The sequence below is a fragment of the Podarcis muralis genome, chromosome 3 (genome assembly GCF_964188315.1).
Source record: "Podarcis muralis chromosome 3, rPodMur119.hap1.1, whole genome shotgun sequence".
NCBI classification, from domain to species: domain Eukaryota; kingdom Metazoa; phylum Chordata; class Lepidosauria; order Squamata; family Lacertidae; genus Podarcis; species Podarcis muralis.
In genome coordinates this window covers 88,567,925-88,586,888 of record NC_135657.1, presented here as the reverse complement: position 1 = coordinate 88,586,888, position 18,964 = coordinate 88,567,925, and the positions used below count along the sequence as shown (strand labels likewise).

Here is an 18,964-nt window from a genome sequence, read left to right as displayed (position 1 = left end):
AATGGGGACCATTAGAGAAGCCTCTACAATTTATTAAACAGCCATGGTTAGCAAATAAAGTTGATTCTTACTTGATCTTATATCACCATCTTCAGCCGATATGTAATCACGCAGCAACAACATTAAAAATGCCTGAAGAAACTTTATGTTCTTTGCCATGTATACAGTATTTCCAGCACTTCAAATCCTAAAATAAACTGGGAAAAGAAAAGTTAATTTATTACAATTGCATTAAAATACAAATGCAACATATCTGAAGTGTTTTGGCTTTCTATAGGGTCTAGCCTAACTAGTCCTACTGTGTGCATTTCATGACTTTAATGGCGTTGAGCGAAATGAACAGTGCTAAAATGTATAATACATTTCTGAGAGTGCAAAATTATTTATTTTACTTATTTATTAGATTTATATACCGCCATTCATCATAAGATCTCAGGACAGTTCACTGAATAAAATGTTGGATAAAAACAAGTAAATACGTAAAACAAAACAGCAAAACAATAACGCCCCCCTCCCACAGGCACATTTAAAAGGATGTAGAATATTAACCAGCCAAAAACCTGGTTGAAGAGGAACATTTTAGCCTGGTGCCTAAAAGTCTGTAATGAAGACACTAGGCAAACCTCCCTGGAGAGAGCATTCAACAAATGGGGAGTCACTATAGAGAAGGCCCATTCTTGTGTTGCCAACCTCCGGACTTCATGTGAAGGAGGCACATGAAGCATCTCAGATGATGAACTCAGGGGTCTGGGATGGTTTTGACCTATAAAGCCTTAAATGGCTCAGTATTATAATGCTTGAAGGACTGCCTCTCCCCAGGTAAATCATCCCAGACCCCTGCGTTCATCATCTGAGATCCATTCTTAAGGAAATCAGCCCTGAGTGCTCACTAGAAGGACAGGTCGTGAAGCTGAGGCTCCAATACTTTGGCCACCTCATAAGAAGAGAAGACTCCCTGGAAAAGACCCTGATGTTGGGAAAGATTGAGGGCACAAGGAGCAGGGGACGACAGAGGACGAGATGGTGGGACAGTGTTCTCAAAGCTACAAACATGAGTTTGACCAAACTGCGGGAGGCAGTGGAAGACAGGAGGGCCTGGCATGCTCTGGTCCATGGGGTCACGAAAAGTTGGACACGACTAAACGACTAAACAACAACAGTTCAAAACATGCACTTACATAAGAAACTAAAGTGTACATCAGGGGCAGCTGTGGCCCCTCCAGATGTTTTTTGTCGCTAACACTCATCTGCTCCAGCCAGCATGGCCAATGGTCAGGTGTGATGGGAGGTGCAACTCAACAACCTCTGGAGGCCCACAGGTTCACTATCTCTGGCCCACATGGCTTCTCTGCCACTGGGGATATAAGAGTCAGAAATTCACTACAGTGGGTTCAGTCTACTAGAGTATTGTGCTAGTGCTCCCCCACTGAGTCTTCAGCCCTGGCAAAGTCCCAAAGTATACCCAGATGGCACACTCAAGCTGCATGGAAGAGGAGATAAAACTGCTTGCAAGGAGCAGCATGCTTATGGCTCCTCCTCCTCCTTAAAATGTTTTTTATAGAAACACTGCTCTATGATGAATTCCTACTGGGTTTTCCAGAAAGGCGTAACAGTCCATACAGAGACTGCTGTGCAAGTGGCATGCCGGTGACCTGTTATGAAACTTCTCAAAGAGCTGCATAAAAGCTGAGAACCTGCTTCAACGATGCCAAGCTCTAGTCTGGCATTTGCAAGCATCCTCGGGGCTGCAAGTCTATGGAAACCAATAGCTATTTCCTTTGCAAAGAGCAGCCAAGGAAGTACAATGAAAAGAATGCCATTGATTTGCCATTAACATACATACAGCCATCCAGCAGATGGAAACCTCAACTTCAACAAGCCCTTGGCTTCACAAACAGCAGTACAACGGCTGCCAGGGTTTTATTAGAACAGTGAGCAAAATAAAGTTTTATAGAGCACAGGAAAGGAAAACAGAAGGTGCAAATACAGTAAACAATGGTTAAGGCTCTGCTCCAGCTCTCCTCTTTAATGGAGGTACAAATGAGGGGGCCTTCTCTGTGCTGGCACCCCAGAGTGGCACAGCTAGCACCAGCATTACAAGATTTTCAGGTGAAGCTTTTCCTATTTGTGGGAGAATTACAGATTGGGAATATGATTTGGGGAACTATATTTGATTCTGCTTTTAGCTGCCTGGGTTGTTGTTGTTTTTGTCATACATATATTTTGTTATGCTTATTTGTTGGTTTTAACATGTTGTGCGCATGAGTCTCATGTTTTTGTACACCTCTGTGAATTTAACAGGTATTATACAGAACAATAACATTCTAAATAAATAAAATGTGCCAAATTGGAGGTGTGGGGATTCAACTTGCATATTTGGGGCCAACTAAGATCCCCGGATGTACAGGCTTTGGCACTTGTGGTATGGTTTATTTAAAGTTTCCTGTTACGTCCAAACTCGGAAAGCGTGATTTAATCTCAGTCTTGTGCTGATTCCATATCCTAAGTTTGTAAGTCAATGTTTGCAAAGCAATCCAGCCCTTACACCCTGCTCTGCTCTGCCAGTCAAACTGGCTTCCAGCCAGCCATCAAACTTGAAAGTGAATAGGAGGCCCACTAGTCAGAATGGGTGCTCCAAGGGAGAGGGAGGGGCTGCACTGTCCTGGGCTCTGCAGGATCTCAGGGTGGTCTCATAGCCACAGACAGCCAACACCAGGCTCTTTCCAGTCCCAATTGCTGTGCCAAACTGGAGCTGGAGCAAGAATTGGGGCCTTCAACCTGCTCCCACCACAGCACCACTAAGTTTAGATTGCGTCCTTAACCCATTTTTTTTTTTGTTGTTGTTGTTCAAATGTAATTTAAACAAAGGAAAATAGAAGTGCTAAAGCTAATGTGTGAATAAAAGAGTGCTGGGACTTAGAGCAAGATTCTCAATAAGCCATGGTCATTGTTATTTGAACCAGGCCTTAGCGTGCAATTCCACACAAACTTGCATTGTTTTACTCCCAGACTTTAATGAGATTTAAGCAGCCTAAACTTCATACAGGATTATAGCCTTAGCCAGTTTGGGCGTGCAAAGGGTACTGCATTTTGTTGTTTGTTTAACTTGCACATTTAGGCTCCAATCCTGCACATGGTCTCTGATAGCAAGCCAACATATATTTATTTTGGATTTTCACTAGTGGTGTTACATTTGTATACAATTATATGAAATCCATCATGGTCCAACTTTTAAAAAAACTTCTCTCTAAGAACAACATTTGGATATTTCACTGCTGACTTGGGACTATATGAAAGGGAATAGTAACAAAACCTACATACAATGTTTATTTCCACTCAAACCAAGTTCCTGCTATTTATGTAACAAGAGAGAACTCTAAAGAAATTATACCTGTAACATTTTAAAACATGAGGCCAGAGAAGCTTGATCAGCATTTTGTTCCTTTACTTTAAAGCAGCTAACAGGACTGCTCCAGTTTTGAGTGGACGAGGGATACCATCCAATCTGACCCAAACCCATATCTGAGTTCACGCTCAACCCTATAAGCTGCTATTAGCAGACTGACTGAGGAAGAAGACAGGCTTGCTGGGGGTATTTATATTATTTTTCTCTGTTGGGGAAAACAGCACTGCAGGTATGTGGGTTAGAAAGGAAAAACAGCACAGAATGAGGAGTTAAAATGCCACCTACCCCAGGGCCTATGTTCCATTTAGAAAATTATGATACCAAAATTTATATACTTCTAAACTAAGGAGTCGTTTAGACCACTCTTCCATTGCTTTCTTCTAAATGTTCCCAACTGCAACAACCATCATCCTTGACTATCGGCCATGCTGGCTGTGGCTGAGATTTGCAATCCATAATGCACGGTCAGCATCAGTTTGTGGGAGGCTGGTTTAGACCATCTAAGATTGCAATCTGAAGCACAGCTAATACGGTGAGTTCAATAGGACTGTTCCAAGTGAACTTGCTAATGATCGCACTGTAAGTGTGGAAAAGGATTCACTAAGGGCTGCAGCAGCACAGCAGCCTAACTCAGTAAAACCTATGACAACAGCATCGTGATTATCAGAACATCCGTTTTGCTGATAGTTAAAATGGGAGTGACAGCGGAGAGAGGACTGTTGAGGAACTCTGCTCTTGCATTTGTTCTTACAGCCATCATGCTTTGCCCTATGATTCTAAGACATCCCTCACACGAGAAGCCTATTTAAAAATGAGAGTTCTAGATAAAGCATCTCCCAGAAGACAATACAGTGGTACCTCGAGTTACATATGTTTCAGGTTATAGACTCCGCTAACCCAGAAATAGTACCTCAGGTTAAGAACTTTGCTTCAGGATGAGAACAGAAATCACACGGTGGCAGCGCAGCAGCAGCGGGAGGCCCCATTAGCTAAATAGTACATAACCAGAGGTACCACTGTACAGGTAGTTCTTTCTAAAGGTAGTTCTTTCTAAAGTTAGGTTATCAGACAACCAGTCAAACTTGGCTACCTACTGATACCACTACAGTGGTAGCTCGGGTTAAGAACTTAATTTGTTTCGGAGGTCCGTTCTTAACCTGAAACTGTTCTTAACCTGAGGTACCACTTTAGCTAAAGGGGCCTGCCATGCTGCCACCGCACGATTTCTGTTCTCATCCTGAAGCAAAGTTCTTAACCCGAGGTACTATTTCTGGGTTATCGGAGTCTGTAACCTGAAGTGTATGTAACCCAAGATACCACTGTAGTTGAAAGAATCTACCACAGAAGCTATACATTGATAATTTGAAACATACTGATTCAGTCCTAAATAAGTGATAGGCAAATTCCCCGCAAAACAATTCTGAATTAACTTTGTATTTTATGAGCATTCTCTGTGGATATGTTTTTGAGTTTTTGCTCTCAAGAGTCCCAGGTACAATGTTAGCAAATACATTCATAGTGCTGCATGCATCTACGTTATTGTATTGTTCCTGAGAAATTATAGTTTAGTTTCACCTGCCATCATGGGGAGCTATCTGGAAATTCGACTCCCCTCCCCCTACAAACACCCTTAAGTAAAAAGAAGGGGTTTTAGATCTGGAAAGGAAGGGACCACAAGCACATCAAACATTTGCAGCAAGAAGCAATCGAGATAATTCACTAAAGAAGATACTCACCAAACTAAAGACTGCTTTGTCAGGTCATGGAATTCATAATGATCCACCCAAGAGGGTCATCAAGAAAAAGGCTTAATATTAAATAACTTCTATCTTTGGGGCACTTGCTCTTCTGAATGCTAACTGTGCATGCATAGATCTCATGTAACATTCCAAACTGGATAAAACTTCTGGAGGAATGCCAGTCAATTTGCAAAACACTTGAGCATTATGACCTGGATAAATCCATAGACTGAACCAGCTGATTAAAATTTCAGCAACATCACTACACTAAATTGTCCTGACAGAAGCATAAACATTACAGCGAGAAGTTCCTCCAAGAATAGGACATCCAATCGTCCTCCTCCCAAATCCTGGTGCACATCTAAGTATCAGCAGAAGAAAACTATGTGGAGCTTGCAAGAACATTGAGGGTAAATCTGCCCTAACACACAAACGCCCCTGAAACAAAACAGAAACCACAGAAAGCTCCCCCCAGTTATGAATAATGGAACTCAAAAGAGCCCACATCCATGAAACACGTAGTAAAACCAGAGTCTCTTCTTGGCTTCCACATGATGTCTAATTCACTTCTTCCAGCTTGAGCCTTTTGTATCCAACTGGTTCACGGGAGCTTTAAAAAGTATTGTACTTCAGTTCCTTAGTGTCCTTTTGCTAAATAATCTTCCCAAGTTTAATGCCGAAGCAGCATGATCTCAACCTTTTTCCAATCTTCCAAAAACATGTTAAAGGTCATTTAGATTAGCCTGTGTCCCAAGAGAAACTTAACACTTTTCTCATGTTGCACTGTGACATGAACAGCTCTCACAATCAGGCCATTACATTTGGCTTAAACACAAAAACCTAAAAATGACTGCAATAGAAAATGAAAGGAGGAAACAGATCTAGAATTATCTTATTTCTGGTGTACCGCCTAGGACCTTCATACACAATGCCCAGACTTGCACCGCAGAGAGCTCACTTTGGTGCTGCTAATACAGCGAAAACAACATGGGAGGCAGCAGTTACAAGTTACGGGTCTCTGCAGCCACAGCAGGCGCTGTGATTCTCTAGCGGTTTGACTTCACTCTCCGAGGCACACTCCATTGCCTCTTGAGATAGACTGATGCCAACAACTTCGTTCACCTCACTGGACAATAAAAACCCATGCATATTTACAGCATAAGGAACACACACACACTTACACAGAGCACTGTCTAATTTTGACACCCAGCACATGGGGATACATCTATTTATGGTGATGTGCAAAAAGAAAAGACAAGAAAAAAGAAAAAAGAAAAGACCTTCTTTGGAGGTCTTTAAGCAGAGGCTTGACAACCATATGTCAGGAGTGCTCTGATGGTGTTTCCTGCTTGGCAGGGGGTTGGACTCGATGGCCCTTGTGGTCTCTTCCAACTCTATGATTCTATGATTCTATATCAAAATAGCAATGAGTGAACAAATACTGGAACAACAGAACTCATACCAGCACCCCTTCAATTAGTACCATAGTCATAGTGTTGCTTCAGGTTTGATACAGTCATAGTTTTGCATACATCTTCAGGGATAGCTGCATTCCACTGCATAAGACAAAGTGTATGGATGAGTTGGTAGTAATGTTTTGAATTGGTTGAACCATTCATTGAAATGTGTTTTTTTATAATAAAAACAACAACAACAACTCTTGGAGAGACAGAGCTTATTTTTGATATGATTCAATCGAGGCCACTGAACACACAGACTCCTTGTCTACAACAGAGGAAGTTCTTGTTGTGCACTAGTGTTTGAAGCAACACAGAAGGTCTGTCCTGCTAAACGCAGTTTGTTCTGGCAAGTGATCCCGCCTGCTAAAGTCGACCCATTTTAAGATTACATTGTGCTAGAATGAAATTAGTCATTAGTCATTAAGAGGGTGGAAAGGGGGCCGGGGGGGGGGGAGTCTTAACCACAACATAGGAGATCCTTGACTTGATATGCTTGATTTACTGAAAAACATGTACGCTGTAGGGTGAATGAATTACGTAACATGCCAGAATTGCAAGCTCAGGATGTTGGCTGTTAACAACCAGTTAAGTCAATGGTTTTCCCTGGAAACCATGATTTCATACAGCCTATGAAAAGGAGAACATAGATGTTATTTTTCTCTCTGTCAAGGAACGTGAGATTCCACAGTACTCTCCCTTCATAAATTAATCTAACAAAAATAAAACATGCTAATCAATGAGAGGGAATGGGCACAGATTCAAAAGAGCTGAAAATACACTTTCTTCACACTGTGGGCATTGTTTTAAGCAAGAGGCATGGTTAGAAATGGCTGCCTTCAACACAAAGGCACACTAAAATTGAAGTGTATGCATTTTGTTTTGAGGAGGAAGAAGCAAAGCTCAATGGCAGAGTATATATTTTGCATGACAAAGGTACCAAGTTCAATCCCTGGAAGCTCCAGTTGAAAAGGGAATATAAGCAGCATTCGAAAGACCCCAAACCTTAGAGAGCTGCTACATACTGGAAAGTTGGAAGTTGCCACAGAACACAGAAAGGAGAAGCAGAACTAAGATGGGAGGCGCATGGCAGAAAGACAGCTGGAGAAAGGAATATGGGGCTAGAACTCACTCCTGAACATTTAAGGCCACATTTCCATATAGTACATTCCTGCCATCTGATAAGCATTGGGCTCGTATCCCTAGCTAGCAGGACCAGTGGTCAGGGATGATGGGAATTGTAGTCTCAAAACATCTGGAGGGCTGAGGTTGAGGAAGCCTGACATACTAGTATAGCTAGTATGGGGGATTCAAAAGCTGTTGAGGGGTTAATCTGCAAGAAACAACCAAAGAATAAGAGAAGCGTTAAGCGCCTGTCACCATTTCTCCCCGATAAGTGACCCTCTGCTGCACTTTAGGGCTTTGAAGCCTCCTGTCTGAGTAGACCTAGTTAGCATTGTGCTTTCAAATGGCTTACTCACTAAAAGGGGCCGTCACTACTTTCAGCCACACTGACGGAGGCTCTCAAGAACAAAGTAAGGCTTATCACATTGCATGTTAGGTAATCCAATAGTGGGTGGCCCTGCATATAGGAACTGTGATGCTCCCATTTAAAAGTGTAGCTACTACTCCAGAGACCTAGAAGGGAGGAGTGCAGATGGGTGAGTGGCCAGCACATTAGAGCCAGGTGGCTGCATTACCCCATGGGTTTCATGCTGCCTTTGAGTAGCTGGACTCCCAGGGACAGCCTTGACGGATGCTCTCAGTCTGTGGAAGGAAGGGGCTGGCACAGCAGCAGTTCCTCCCTGCTGGCCCAATGCATGCAGTTGGGGTTCTGAAGGTGAAGACTGCTAGTGGACCACTTGGAGTGCCTGTGCCCTCAGCTGGCCCCTCCACGGCTCTGGGCCTGTACAGAGATGCAGTGACTCCTCATGTAAATCCCTAACTTTCTACAGTGTTAGAATGACAGCTTTGTGACTGCAAATACACAATGTTCTGGAAACCTGAGAGGAACAGAGAACACTTGTCATGCCAGAAATCTGACATTACTAAAGGTGGCAAGTGCATTTTCATACACATTTTTGGAGCTCATTTAAATTCTGCTGAGAGAGGGGGAAAATGGGTGGAGTTCCTTATTAAAACCGTAGGAGGCACATATATTACATTGGAATCTATGGTGCCAACTCGTACTAATTTATGTAATAGACCAAAATATCTTGCAACTTTCAAACAGCTTTTCACTTTCCTTCCGTGCCGATCCTAGACATGATTCTCCGCAACTGCAGATTATTTCTGATGCTGCCTTAGAGCTACAGGCTGCAGAGCTTGGCCAACTTCCTGGGGAAAGCAACTTCAACATGAGTACATGGTCACTTCTACTGCCATCAAGTGCCCTACATGTGCAAGAAACTGATGGGTGAACAGTTTCAGATTATATAATCAATGGCAATGTCTACATTTTCTTTGCTAAGACAAGGTAAATTTATGTTCAGTGGCTGCTTTCTGCAGGCCATTGAGGTTGCAATCCTGGAATCAAGCCCACCCAAGAAAGTGTGACTTGCATCTGACTCTAATCGTAAGACTACATCACAAAGCTCATTGTGTGTATCTCCGTGGAACCTAAAACATCATTGCTATTTACAAATAGTTATGAATCGTGCATTTCGCAGTAAGCATAGTAAAGAGCCACAAATAAGAATATGAAAATGAATGCTAAATGTAGTTAGAATTTCATGATCAAAAAATGGCTGTTCTATCCTGGAAAATGTGTTATAATAGGCCTATAAGAAGCCAATGGTCTTCCAAATCTGTTTTTTTTTTTTAAGGAAGTCATGAGCAGAGGAAATACAAGTTAACATCAACTGCCAAATATGTGCAACATGACAGCAACATATGTGGATGCCTGGTATTAAGAAACTCTATTCTTATGCATCATTTGCTCTGCAATAGTTTTTATACTATTTGTGAACCAAATTGGAATGTTTCTTGTAAGATGTCCAGAACAAAAAATACTTTTCATGAAGTCTTTGATGTTACAGTACTAAAGCTTTATAATTTGGTACTCTGCATGCAGCTACAGAAAATCATGCCTGGCCAGCTTGATATTATTACTTTCCCTTCTTTTGTCTTCTACATTCACTAAGTGAAGCTAAACATTGCACCCAGTTCCATGATTTCCCTTTCCCCCTTTTTGGGGTTTTTTTTTTTAAACACACAATGAAGCTGCTGGTGCATCACATTTGAAGGTGGCCTAAGTGGTGGAGCGACACTACTTAACCCTTTTCCTTCACACCGTTTTCCAAATAAGAATCACTCCCCCCACTTGCAGCTATTTCTGCCCCTGAAAAAGGAAAATATACCAATTTATACAATCCAGATTTGTAGAGCTATAAAATATTTAGAAGCAATTTAGAACATTCTCTCCATTCTCTTGTTCCATTAACAGATTCCTTCCATCACAGAGCAAACATAATTGGATGCCACCCACAGAAATCCCAAAGGGAAAAAAATTCATAACTTACTTTGTATTAACCAGTATTATATCAACCAATATTTAATACCAACATAGTTTGTATTAACAAATAACTCAATCAATCAATTAATAATAATAATAATAATAATAATAATAATAATAATAATAATATATTATTATTTATAGCCCACCCATCTGGCTGGGTTTCCCCAGCCACTCTGCTAGGGTTACCAGACATCTCCGGTTCCCGGGGACAGTCCCCAGATTTGCAAATCTGTCCCCAGAAAACGTGGCAGCGGCAGCCTCAGCAGCCCAGAGCCAACCTGGTAGCGCAGTTGGCTCTGACTGGCTTCAGGAGCTGCTCACTGCCCTCTGCCGTGGCGCCCACCATTTTTCCTCTCCGGAAGTCCCCATATGATGTGTTGCGCACAAGACACATCATATGGGGACTTCCGGAGAGGAAAAATGGTGGGTGCCACGGCAGCGAGCAGCTCCTAAATCCAGTCAGAGCCAACTGCGCTACCAGGCTGGCTCTGGGCTGCTGACTGCCGCCGCTACTGCCAAAGGGGAACCGGGGACGTCCAGCGGTACAGATCTCTCTCCCCCCCCCCTTTGTTTTGACTGATCGAGGGAGGCTCAGGAGTCACGGGCGGGTGGCCGTTGCCCAGTTGTTTTTAAAAAAAACTCTGCGCATTTATGATTCACAGGGTGTGAAAGAAGGGCTTTGCACATTGCCTGGCTTCTCTGCGCCAGAAGCCAAAAAAACTTCAGGATGAAATATTCATTCATAGCCCACAACGAATTTTATTTCATAAAGGCATAGAATTGTAGAGTTGGAAGGGACCACGAGAGTCATCTAATCCAACCCCCTGCATTGCAGGAATCACTTGCCCAGCATAGATATTAAAAAAGATAAAGGGACCCCTGACCATTAAGTCCAGTCGCTAACAACTCTGACGTTGCGGCGCTCATCTTGCTTTACTGGCCGAGGGAGCCGGCGTACAGCATCCGGGTCATGTGGCCAGCATGACTAAGCCAGAGCAGCACACGGAAATGCTATTTACCTTCCCGCCAGAGCGGTACCTATTTATCTACTTGCACTTTGATGTGCTTTCGAACTGCTAGGTTGGCAGGTTGTTTTACAGCATGAAAACTTTCAATAACTTTCTTGTTTTTAAACATCTTGCAATCCAAGATCTTAGGGCACAATTTTGAAACAAACCGATTAGGTCATCTTGCCCCGACCCTGCCAATACAATTTTCCTCTGAAAGCTATAGCCGTAAGTGTCCTGCTCAGTCCAAATCTACATGTTACAAAACTGCATACAAGTTTGCCAGGATTCCATATACTTTTGCAAGGCAAGCAGCCAAGGGAACTCCTGAGCCAGGATTTTCCAGATGGTGCAGAAATATGCTGTTGACCCAGCACAGTTATCCAGTGACCTTTTTTCATTCCATGGTTGAGTTTCAGTCATTTTTACAACCATATTCAAGATCTAGGAACTAGGTTTAAAGTCTGGTAGCGGTCAGGGCAGGAAGCACCACTAGGGGATAGGCTACAACTCCCATCATCCTTGACAACTGGCCAAGCTGGGAAGAGCTGATGAAAGATGTAGTCCAAAACATCTGGAATGCACCAGATTGGCAAAGACTGGTGTATGTGATGGAGAGAAGAAACAAGTTCCTGGCTTTCTCCATGTCCATCAAATTCCACTATGTTCCTTTGATCTTTCTCTCTGTTGAGAATGTCAACTCATCCTCTGCTTCAGTTTCTCCTCTTTGCCAAGTTCCCTGGTTCCAACACAAACACACTGATAATCATCAGAGGTACAACCTCCAGCACTCTACAACATAGGGGTTCTGGCTCAAGGTTTGAAGGGGCCCCCAACACAATGCCTTCCATGGGCCCCTTCCTACATCATTAATGCCAACCTGGCTGCAAGCTTACCTGTCATACGTTTACAAATTGTCATTTAAGATTCTCACAATACACTGGAGTAATGTTTCATTAGGGACTCCAGGGCACCAGGGGAAATTTAAAATGATGGTTCATAGCTGCCTGGGGCAGGGATCAGCAGCACCAGTAGGCCCTGATGTATATCATTTTATAAAGCTCTCCCAGTGTTGATGTCGGTTCTGGGAGAGTGATTTGTGCACAACTATAGGGGCTTTATAAATTGATACACGTGCATTTCTCCAGCATGCCATTACAACTCTTTTCTAAGGAATGGTGTCACCAGTGGTGCCAAACCTGTATAGCCTTATGAATGTTGGCATTTTTGAACTGCATAATAATCATTACCACTGTATTTAAAGGTAAAGTAGATACCGTCATAACTTGTAAGGTAAAGGTAAAGGACCCTGGATGGTTAAGTCCAGTCAAAGGTGACTATGGGGTACAGCGCTCATCTCGCATTTCAGGCCAAGGGAGCCAGAATTTGTCCACAGACAGCTTTCCGGGTCATGTAACCAGCATAACTAAACCGCTTCTGGTGCACGGAGGACCACGATGAGTGCCAGAGCGCATGGAAACACCACTTAACTTCCTGCCGCAGCAGTACCTATTTATCTACTTGCGCTGGTGTGCTTTCAAACTGCTAGGTTGGCAGGAGCTGGGAAAGAACAACAGGAGCTCACCCCGTCGCACGGATTCGAACTGCCAACCTTCCGATCGGCAAGCCCAAGAGGCTCAGTGGCATGTTTGATAGTCTCAGTTTGCTGGATGAGATGAGCCCAAGACCACAGCGCCACCTGTGTCCCACATAACCCGTAAGATTCAACATGTGACCATCCACAGACAAGGTTTGAGGTTTCTGCATAGACTGGGGAAACCCTGAGAGACACAAAGGCACACCCACACATGGAGTACTGTGCACAGATCTGCTTGCCAACTGTAGACGTCATAAGAACTGGAAAGGGCACAGAAAAGGACAACCAAAATTATCAGGGGGTGGAGCAGCTCCCTGTTTGTTCATTTGATTGATTGATTATATTTATATCCCACCATTTCTCCAAGCAGCTCAAAGTTGTAGCATACATGATTCTCTCCCTCCCAATTTCCCCTTACAACCAATCCATGAAGCAGGTGTGTATCCGCCAGTTTGGATGGCTTTAAAACGGGTTTCGACAAATTAACGCAGGTTAATTTGCCTCTGAATACTAGTGGATGGAGAATAAGGGTGGAACAGGTAATTACCCTCGTATCCTGATTTTGAGATCCCCAAAGCATCTGGCTGGCCACTGTGTGAAACAAGAAGCTGGACCAGATAGGCCTTTGGTCTGATCCAGAAGGGCTCTTCTTGAAGATACTGAACCATTTTGCCTTGATAAGAGGAGAGAGAAGCAGTTCCCCCTAGTCTAATGCTTCAGTACTATATGGGCAGGGACGCGGACTTATAAAAAATATTGGGGGGGCCCGGGAAAGCTCATGAATAATAAATAAGCTCATGAATATGCAAATAAAGTGGCGCCGCCTCCTCGTGAGCGAATAGGGGAGAGCGTGCTGCGCCTATTAATCAGCTCCAAAGGAAATTGGGTGGAGCTTTTGCTCGGGAGGGAGGGCAGGAGGCATGCAGCCCGCCCCTCCCTGTGCATTTTGGGCTGGGGGAGGGGCGGCGATGGCGCTCTGCTGGAGGGGCGCCGGAGATTATTGGGGGGGCGGAGCCCCCCCAAACGAATTTTTGAGGGGGCTCGGGCCCCCTCAAGCCCCATGGAGTCGGCGCCTATGTATATGGGACTGGATATAATAGTATGGGGTTGGGAATTGTTTAAAATACCCACAGCCGCACAAACCCCACCCATTACCATGTTGTATCTGCAATGATCCTTCCACCACCATTGCTCCCTCAACCAATAATCATCTTCAGAAGAAAGCTACTCCCAGCTTGCTATATTTACAATTTGCAAAGTACTGAGAAAAACCCAAGCACTGTATCAAGGGACTACATTCTAGTTTAGAATACAGGAATAAATCAGCCATCCAGCCAAAACTGGTCTCCTTACCCCCCATGAAAACAACTCTCCTTGCATCGTTGGGATCAGAGGAACACAGAAGTCTTTTTTTGGTCTTCCAAAAGCCTGTTAGTCTATACATCAACTTAAGCAACGCAGCAATGCAGGGGAGCTCTCTTGAAATCCAAACCACATGGACACTGATTTGTGCGGCAATCTATATAACCACACATTGCACAGATCTGATAATTTGCCACCACAAATCGTTTTTGACAGTCTACAGTGGGATGGCAAAATCCACAGGGCAAACATCCACCTGGCATGCTGCCATACACAAATGGCTTCCCACGTGAATCAGTTGCCATAAAGTTTGGATTTCAAACCTCAAGCAATCACTATGTGGCTGATTGTTTGTGTTAATCAGGCACTTGTGCCAATGAGCTGGGAAACTTTTTCATATTTTGGCAAACAAAATTCATATTAAGAACACACCATGATATATGGATTTCAGTAACTCATTGTGTTCCCACTGTGTTCACTGTTTGAAAATGAATACCATTGCCAAGAGTCCTTGCAAGTTTCACACATATTGGTCAACTCCATTTAGACACTACCCTTCAACTTTGCCTCAGTATCCCCTCTGTTAGGAGATAAACAGCTGAATATTTAAGGAGTCAGTGATTTCCCCACATAATAGGCGAGATGTCAGCCTTGAAATACAGAAAGGTACTTCTCCCATCACCCTGTAGACTGCTATGCAGTTAAATGTCCACAGTAACTATTTCCATATCTCAGGTTTGAGCAAAGTTGCACTCATTCATCTTTAAAACAGCCTTTTGAGTAAAATCCCTACGTTTTACAAACAAGAAGCAGGGGGCAGAGAGCGACTTCTCTACCCAGAAATCGTCGGCATTGGGTCTCCAGACGTTTGTTGCACTACTAGTCCCATCATCCCCGAATGCTGGATAGTATAGCGTGGGATGATGGGAGTTGTAGTCCAACATTTGGGGACTCCAAGGTTACTTGAGCAAAAGCCTTACTGAGCACAAGGGTCTTGGGAAACATGCACCGCGACTAGAACAAGGCTTGCCCGGGGGCGGGGGGTGCTGATGGCAGAGAATCCGTGGAAGCGCAAAGTGTTCCAAATTTCAGCTTTCACCGAACGCTCTTATTGCATTCCTGCGTTTTGTTAGTCTAAAGCACGGCACCAGAGAGTTCAAAGAAACTCGTTATCACTGACATACCCACCCAAACACAGTTCCCGGTCTGAAAACACAGATTCAGCAGAGTGCACAATTACTTAGGAAAGAAATGCCCCATCCAAGGGGGGGGGGGGAGAACATAGGAAAGAATGGAAACATGATTCCAAGAGGAGGAAAATATGTGATGTTTCTCCTTTGTTTGTAAAGGACAAACTTTGCTATTCTACTTCGGCCACAATCCCCTAGCATGCAGTTTGCAGTATTTACATTTAACTGATTAGGCAAATGAATAAAAAGGGCACCTTTAATTTCACAGCTTGCAAAAAACCCAGGCTGCAAGGGATCTCCTACCTGCTTTAGAGTGCACAGAGTAGCGGCTGATGCAGCTGCGGACTGCAAAGAGTTTGCTGATAGATCCAAGCTGAGATAAGAAAGATGTATTATGTGCACAAAGGCAAAAAGAAAGCAGTTCAAGTGGGAGGCTTCTCTTCCAAAATAAAGGGGGGGGGGGAATCCAGATAACGTGTTTGTTTCTTTTTGTCCCCTTGTGTATCCAACAGCTACAGCTTGCTGAGCCTCTCTGCAACTTCACGCAGAAATTTTCTTGCTAGGCACTTCGCAGGAGGTGGGTGGGGGCGGAGCCTGGGAGATAAGGAGCCCTTAGAGGGAGGAGGGAAACGGAGGAGGCTTTTCTGCCATCTACGCTGCGCCTCCACGTGGAGAAACCGTAATATGAGGAAAGTAGCCGGGCAGGAGGGAGAAAAGGATGCGAGAGAATATTGGTAAGACTGCTGGGGGCGGGGCGGACGGAGCACTTGTGAAGAATGACTTTCATGCAGATAAATTGCTGACTGGGTGGGTGGGGACCATTGGCTTTATTAGTTATTCTGCAATGCTTCGCTAATTATTCCACAACATTGATGCTTTCCAGAGGGGCCGTATCGCAAAGCAGGACCAAAAAACAACAGCGCGCGCACACACACACACACACACAAATCTGGGTTATGAAAAGTTACGGAAGTTGCAGGATATGCACTGATTGGAAATGAAGCAGTATGACCAACCCAAAACTTGCATGTGCAAATAGCATTGGAAGTCGGATCATGTATGACCATCCTGATAACATCATGAGCAAACGTTAGCATGAATGCGCAGTAAAAAGGACATGACAGGAGGGGTCCCAGGTATGCCTGTGCGCAGGTAAACTCACTAAGGAAGAGGTGAGAGATGGCGGAGATTCCATGCAGTTGGCCAGATCATTGTCCAAACTAGCCCATAGATGCTAGTTCCACTGATATAAGCTTGAAACTTCCACATAACTTTGCCCATGCCAATGCAATCAGTGATGGGGAACCTCTGGCCCTCTGTTGCTGGACTGCAACTCCCATAAATCTTGGGCTGATGGGACTTAGGCAGATGTTATTGGAGGGCCTCCAGTTTAAATGAAGAATAAAAATCTGATTACAATACTTGTTAAAGTGGCTTATTTGTCGATGTTCAGGATTCGCCTCAGCAAGCCCAGTTGACATATCATATTTAATTATTTTACTTGGGTATGGAAATATTGCATTTCTTCCTCTAAGTTAAAAGTTTTGTGGCTAGATGGAAAGTTTCTGGTGATTCAACAACTGCTTTTGGTTGATGGCCAAACGTATTTGGACAGAAAACTCTTGTGGAAGAAGCTGTAATGTAAAATTAAATTGCTATCATCTAAAAATAAAGCTGGGCATCTGATTCAGATTTAAAACAGTACATAAAGGCTGCAATTCCACACATGCTTTCTAGGGAGCAGGTCTGCAATCCAAAGGCCCAGTCTGCTGGGCTGGGGCAAGGGGGTTGGACAGGACATTGTTTGCCCTACATCAGGGGTGTCAAACTCAAATTCATCGGGGGCCACATCAGCAGTTTGGTCACCCTCAAAGGGCCGGTTGTATCTGTAGGACTATGTGTCCACTCTTTATTATCATAAATTATTGTCACTGCATTCAATTATTACTGTTTTTTGTAATAATGTAAGTAATAACTAGCTCTGAAAGCAGAAACATAGGTTTCCTGAATGCATGTAAAGTGGAGGTTTCCTGTGTAGAACGGCCGGCGCCACTAGAGGGCAGACGTTCTCTGGTTTGTAGGCTACCGCGCATGCACCGAAGAGGCGGCTTTCTTGTGTCAAAAAAAAAAAAGCGAGAATAAAAGGTGAAGGCTGGCGGCCGGCGGCCGGCGGCGGCTACACGGGCCACATGATGAGGTCTGGCGGGCCGGATTCGGCCCGCGGGCCTTGTGTTTGACACCCGTGCCCTACATCCAACCTAAAGCAGCTCTGGTGGCATCCGTTCATAGAGTAATGCATTCCTCTAGCCTGGAACTCCCTATTCCACCCGTCAGATGGGCAGACAAGCCAAAATGCCACCTTTGGAATTTCCAGTACTGATAGCCTGCAGGAAGACCTAAATGAAGGTGTTCACAAATGAGGTTCATAGCATTTATACCCCAAGAAGGTCCTACTGTTTTGAATGCCGCAGCCTAGGATTCAAACCATTTTTCTAGAGACGAGGGTTTGCCCATGTGTCCTAGAGAGGCCCCTTTACACCAGCATTCTGTGGCTGCAATCCTGCATACATTTAGGCTGCCGGTATCCCACCAACATCAGTAAGAGTTCAGCATCCAAACTGATTCGCATCCAAGGTCAGTGCAATATGCATTAAGAGAAAACAAAGCATAAACATTGAGGCAAATTCCTTCCTGCATCAACTTTTTATGACGTAGGGCAGATGCAAGCAAAAGCTAAGCTCCGTTATTTCTCTATGAGCATTTATCACTCAAGACACATTGTTCAATCCTAGGGATTTACTGGATAGTGTTCGAAATGGAAATCTGAGAGAGTACTTAGATCCAAATACAAGGATTGAATCAATGCCAACCAAATCATATCTCATGCTGACTGATGTGCCAGGGGGAATTTTAGACTGCCAATATTTGCAAATTACATTTTAACAGTCAATTCTCTTTATATCTACTCAGAAAGAAGCCCCACTGAATTGAACAGTGCTGAGTCCCAAGTAAGAGTAAAATAAAGGATTGAAACACATATGTCAACATCTTAATGCCACATTAAGTTTTTGAAAATCAATTGATTTTGAGAAACATTAGGAATTCAGTGACTGGGGGTATCACTGTCCAGAATCTACAAAAAATGCCATTAAGTTTGCAGAATGTAGAAGATTCATATAAAAAGAAATCATCTGGAAAATGGAAATTCCAGGTGTTTTAACCTTGAGGATATAAAAAGATGAGACACAGGTTCGCACACTGTATGACTCTAAAGTAAAATGGTTTCATAGGCACTTATATGGAAGATTTGATGCAGAGCTTGTAAAGATAGAGAAGGTGACTAGCTGCTCACCTGCAAGAGGGGTGTTTAAAAAGGCAGGCAGGGAATTCAGTGGGGAAACTCAGTGTGAATAGTCAAAAGAGCTGGGGGGCAGCAGCCCCTATGAAGCTCAAGCTAAAAAGTTACCTTGCATGGCAGAGCGACAAACCAAGCTCGGATTCACACATCACAGGACAAAACAACATCATGGGGCTTCTAGGACATAGTCACTCAATACAACAGCTGCCAATCCCAGCTCTTAAATGAACACAGCTTTATGAATACAATTTTTTTTCTGTCACATTTGTCACAGTCACTTTACATTTTGTGCTCTTTAAAAAGGAGGGGGTGCATCTAAAAACATGGTGCA

At 43.7% G+C, this 18,964-nt stretch overlaps 1 protein-coding gene across 1 annotated transcript in view; it reads right to left on the bottom strand.

Moving 5' to 3' along the window:
- COL21A1 (collagen type XXI alpha 1 chain) overlaps positions 1 to 15,853 on the bottom strand; it is an 84,987-nt gene extending 69,134 nt beyond the window's left edge. The window contains exons 1-2 of the mRNA XM_028722621.2: positions 15,579 to 15,853; positions 72 to 197 (exon numbers count right to left, since the gene is read on the bottom strand). Coding sequence (XP_028578454.2) covers positions 72 to 159 — 88 coding nt within the window. The 5' untranslated portion in view covers positions 160 to 197; positions 15,579 to 15,853. The remainder of the gene's footprint in view (positions 1 to 71; positions 198 to 15,578) is intronic.
- Positions 15,854 to 18,964: the final 3,111 nt, after the last annotated feature.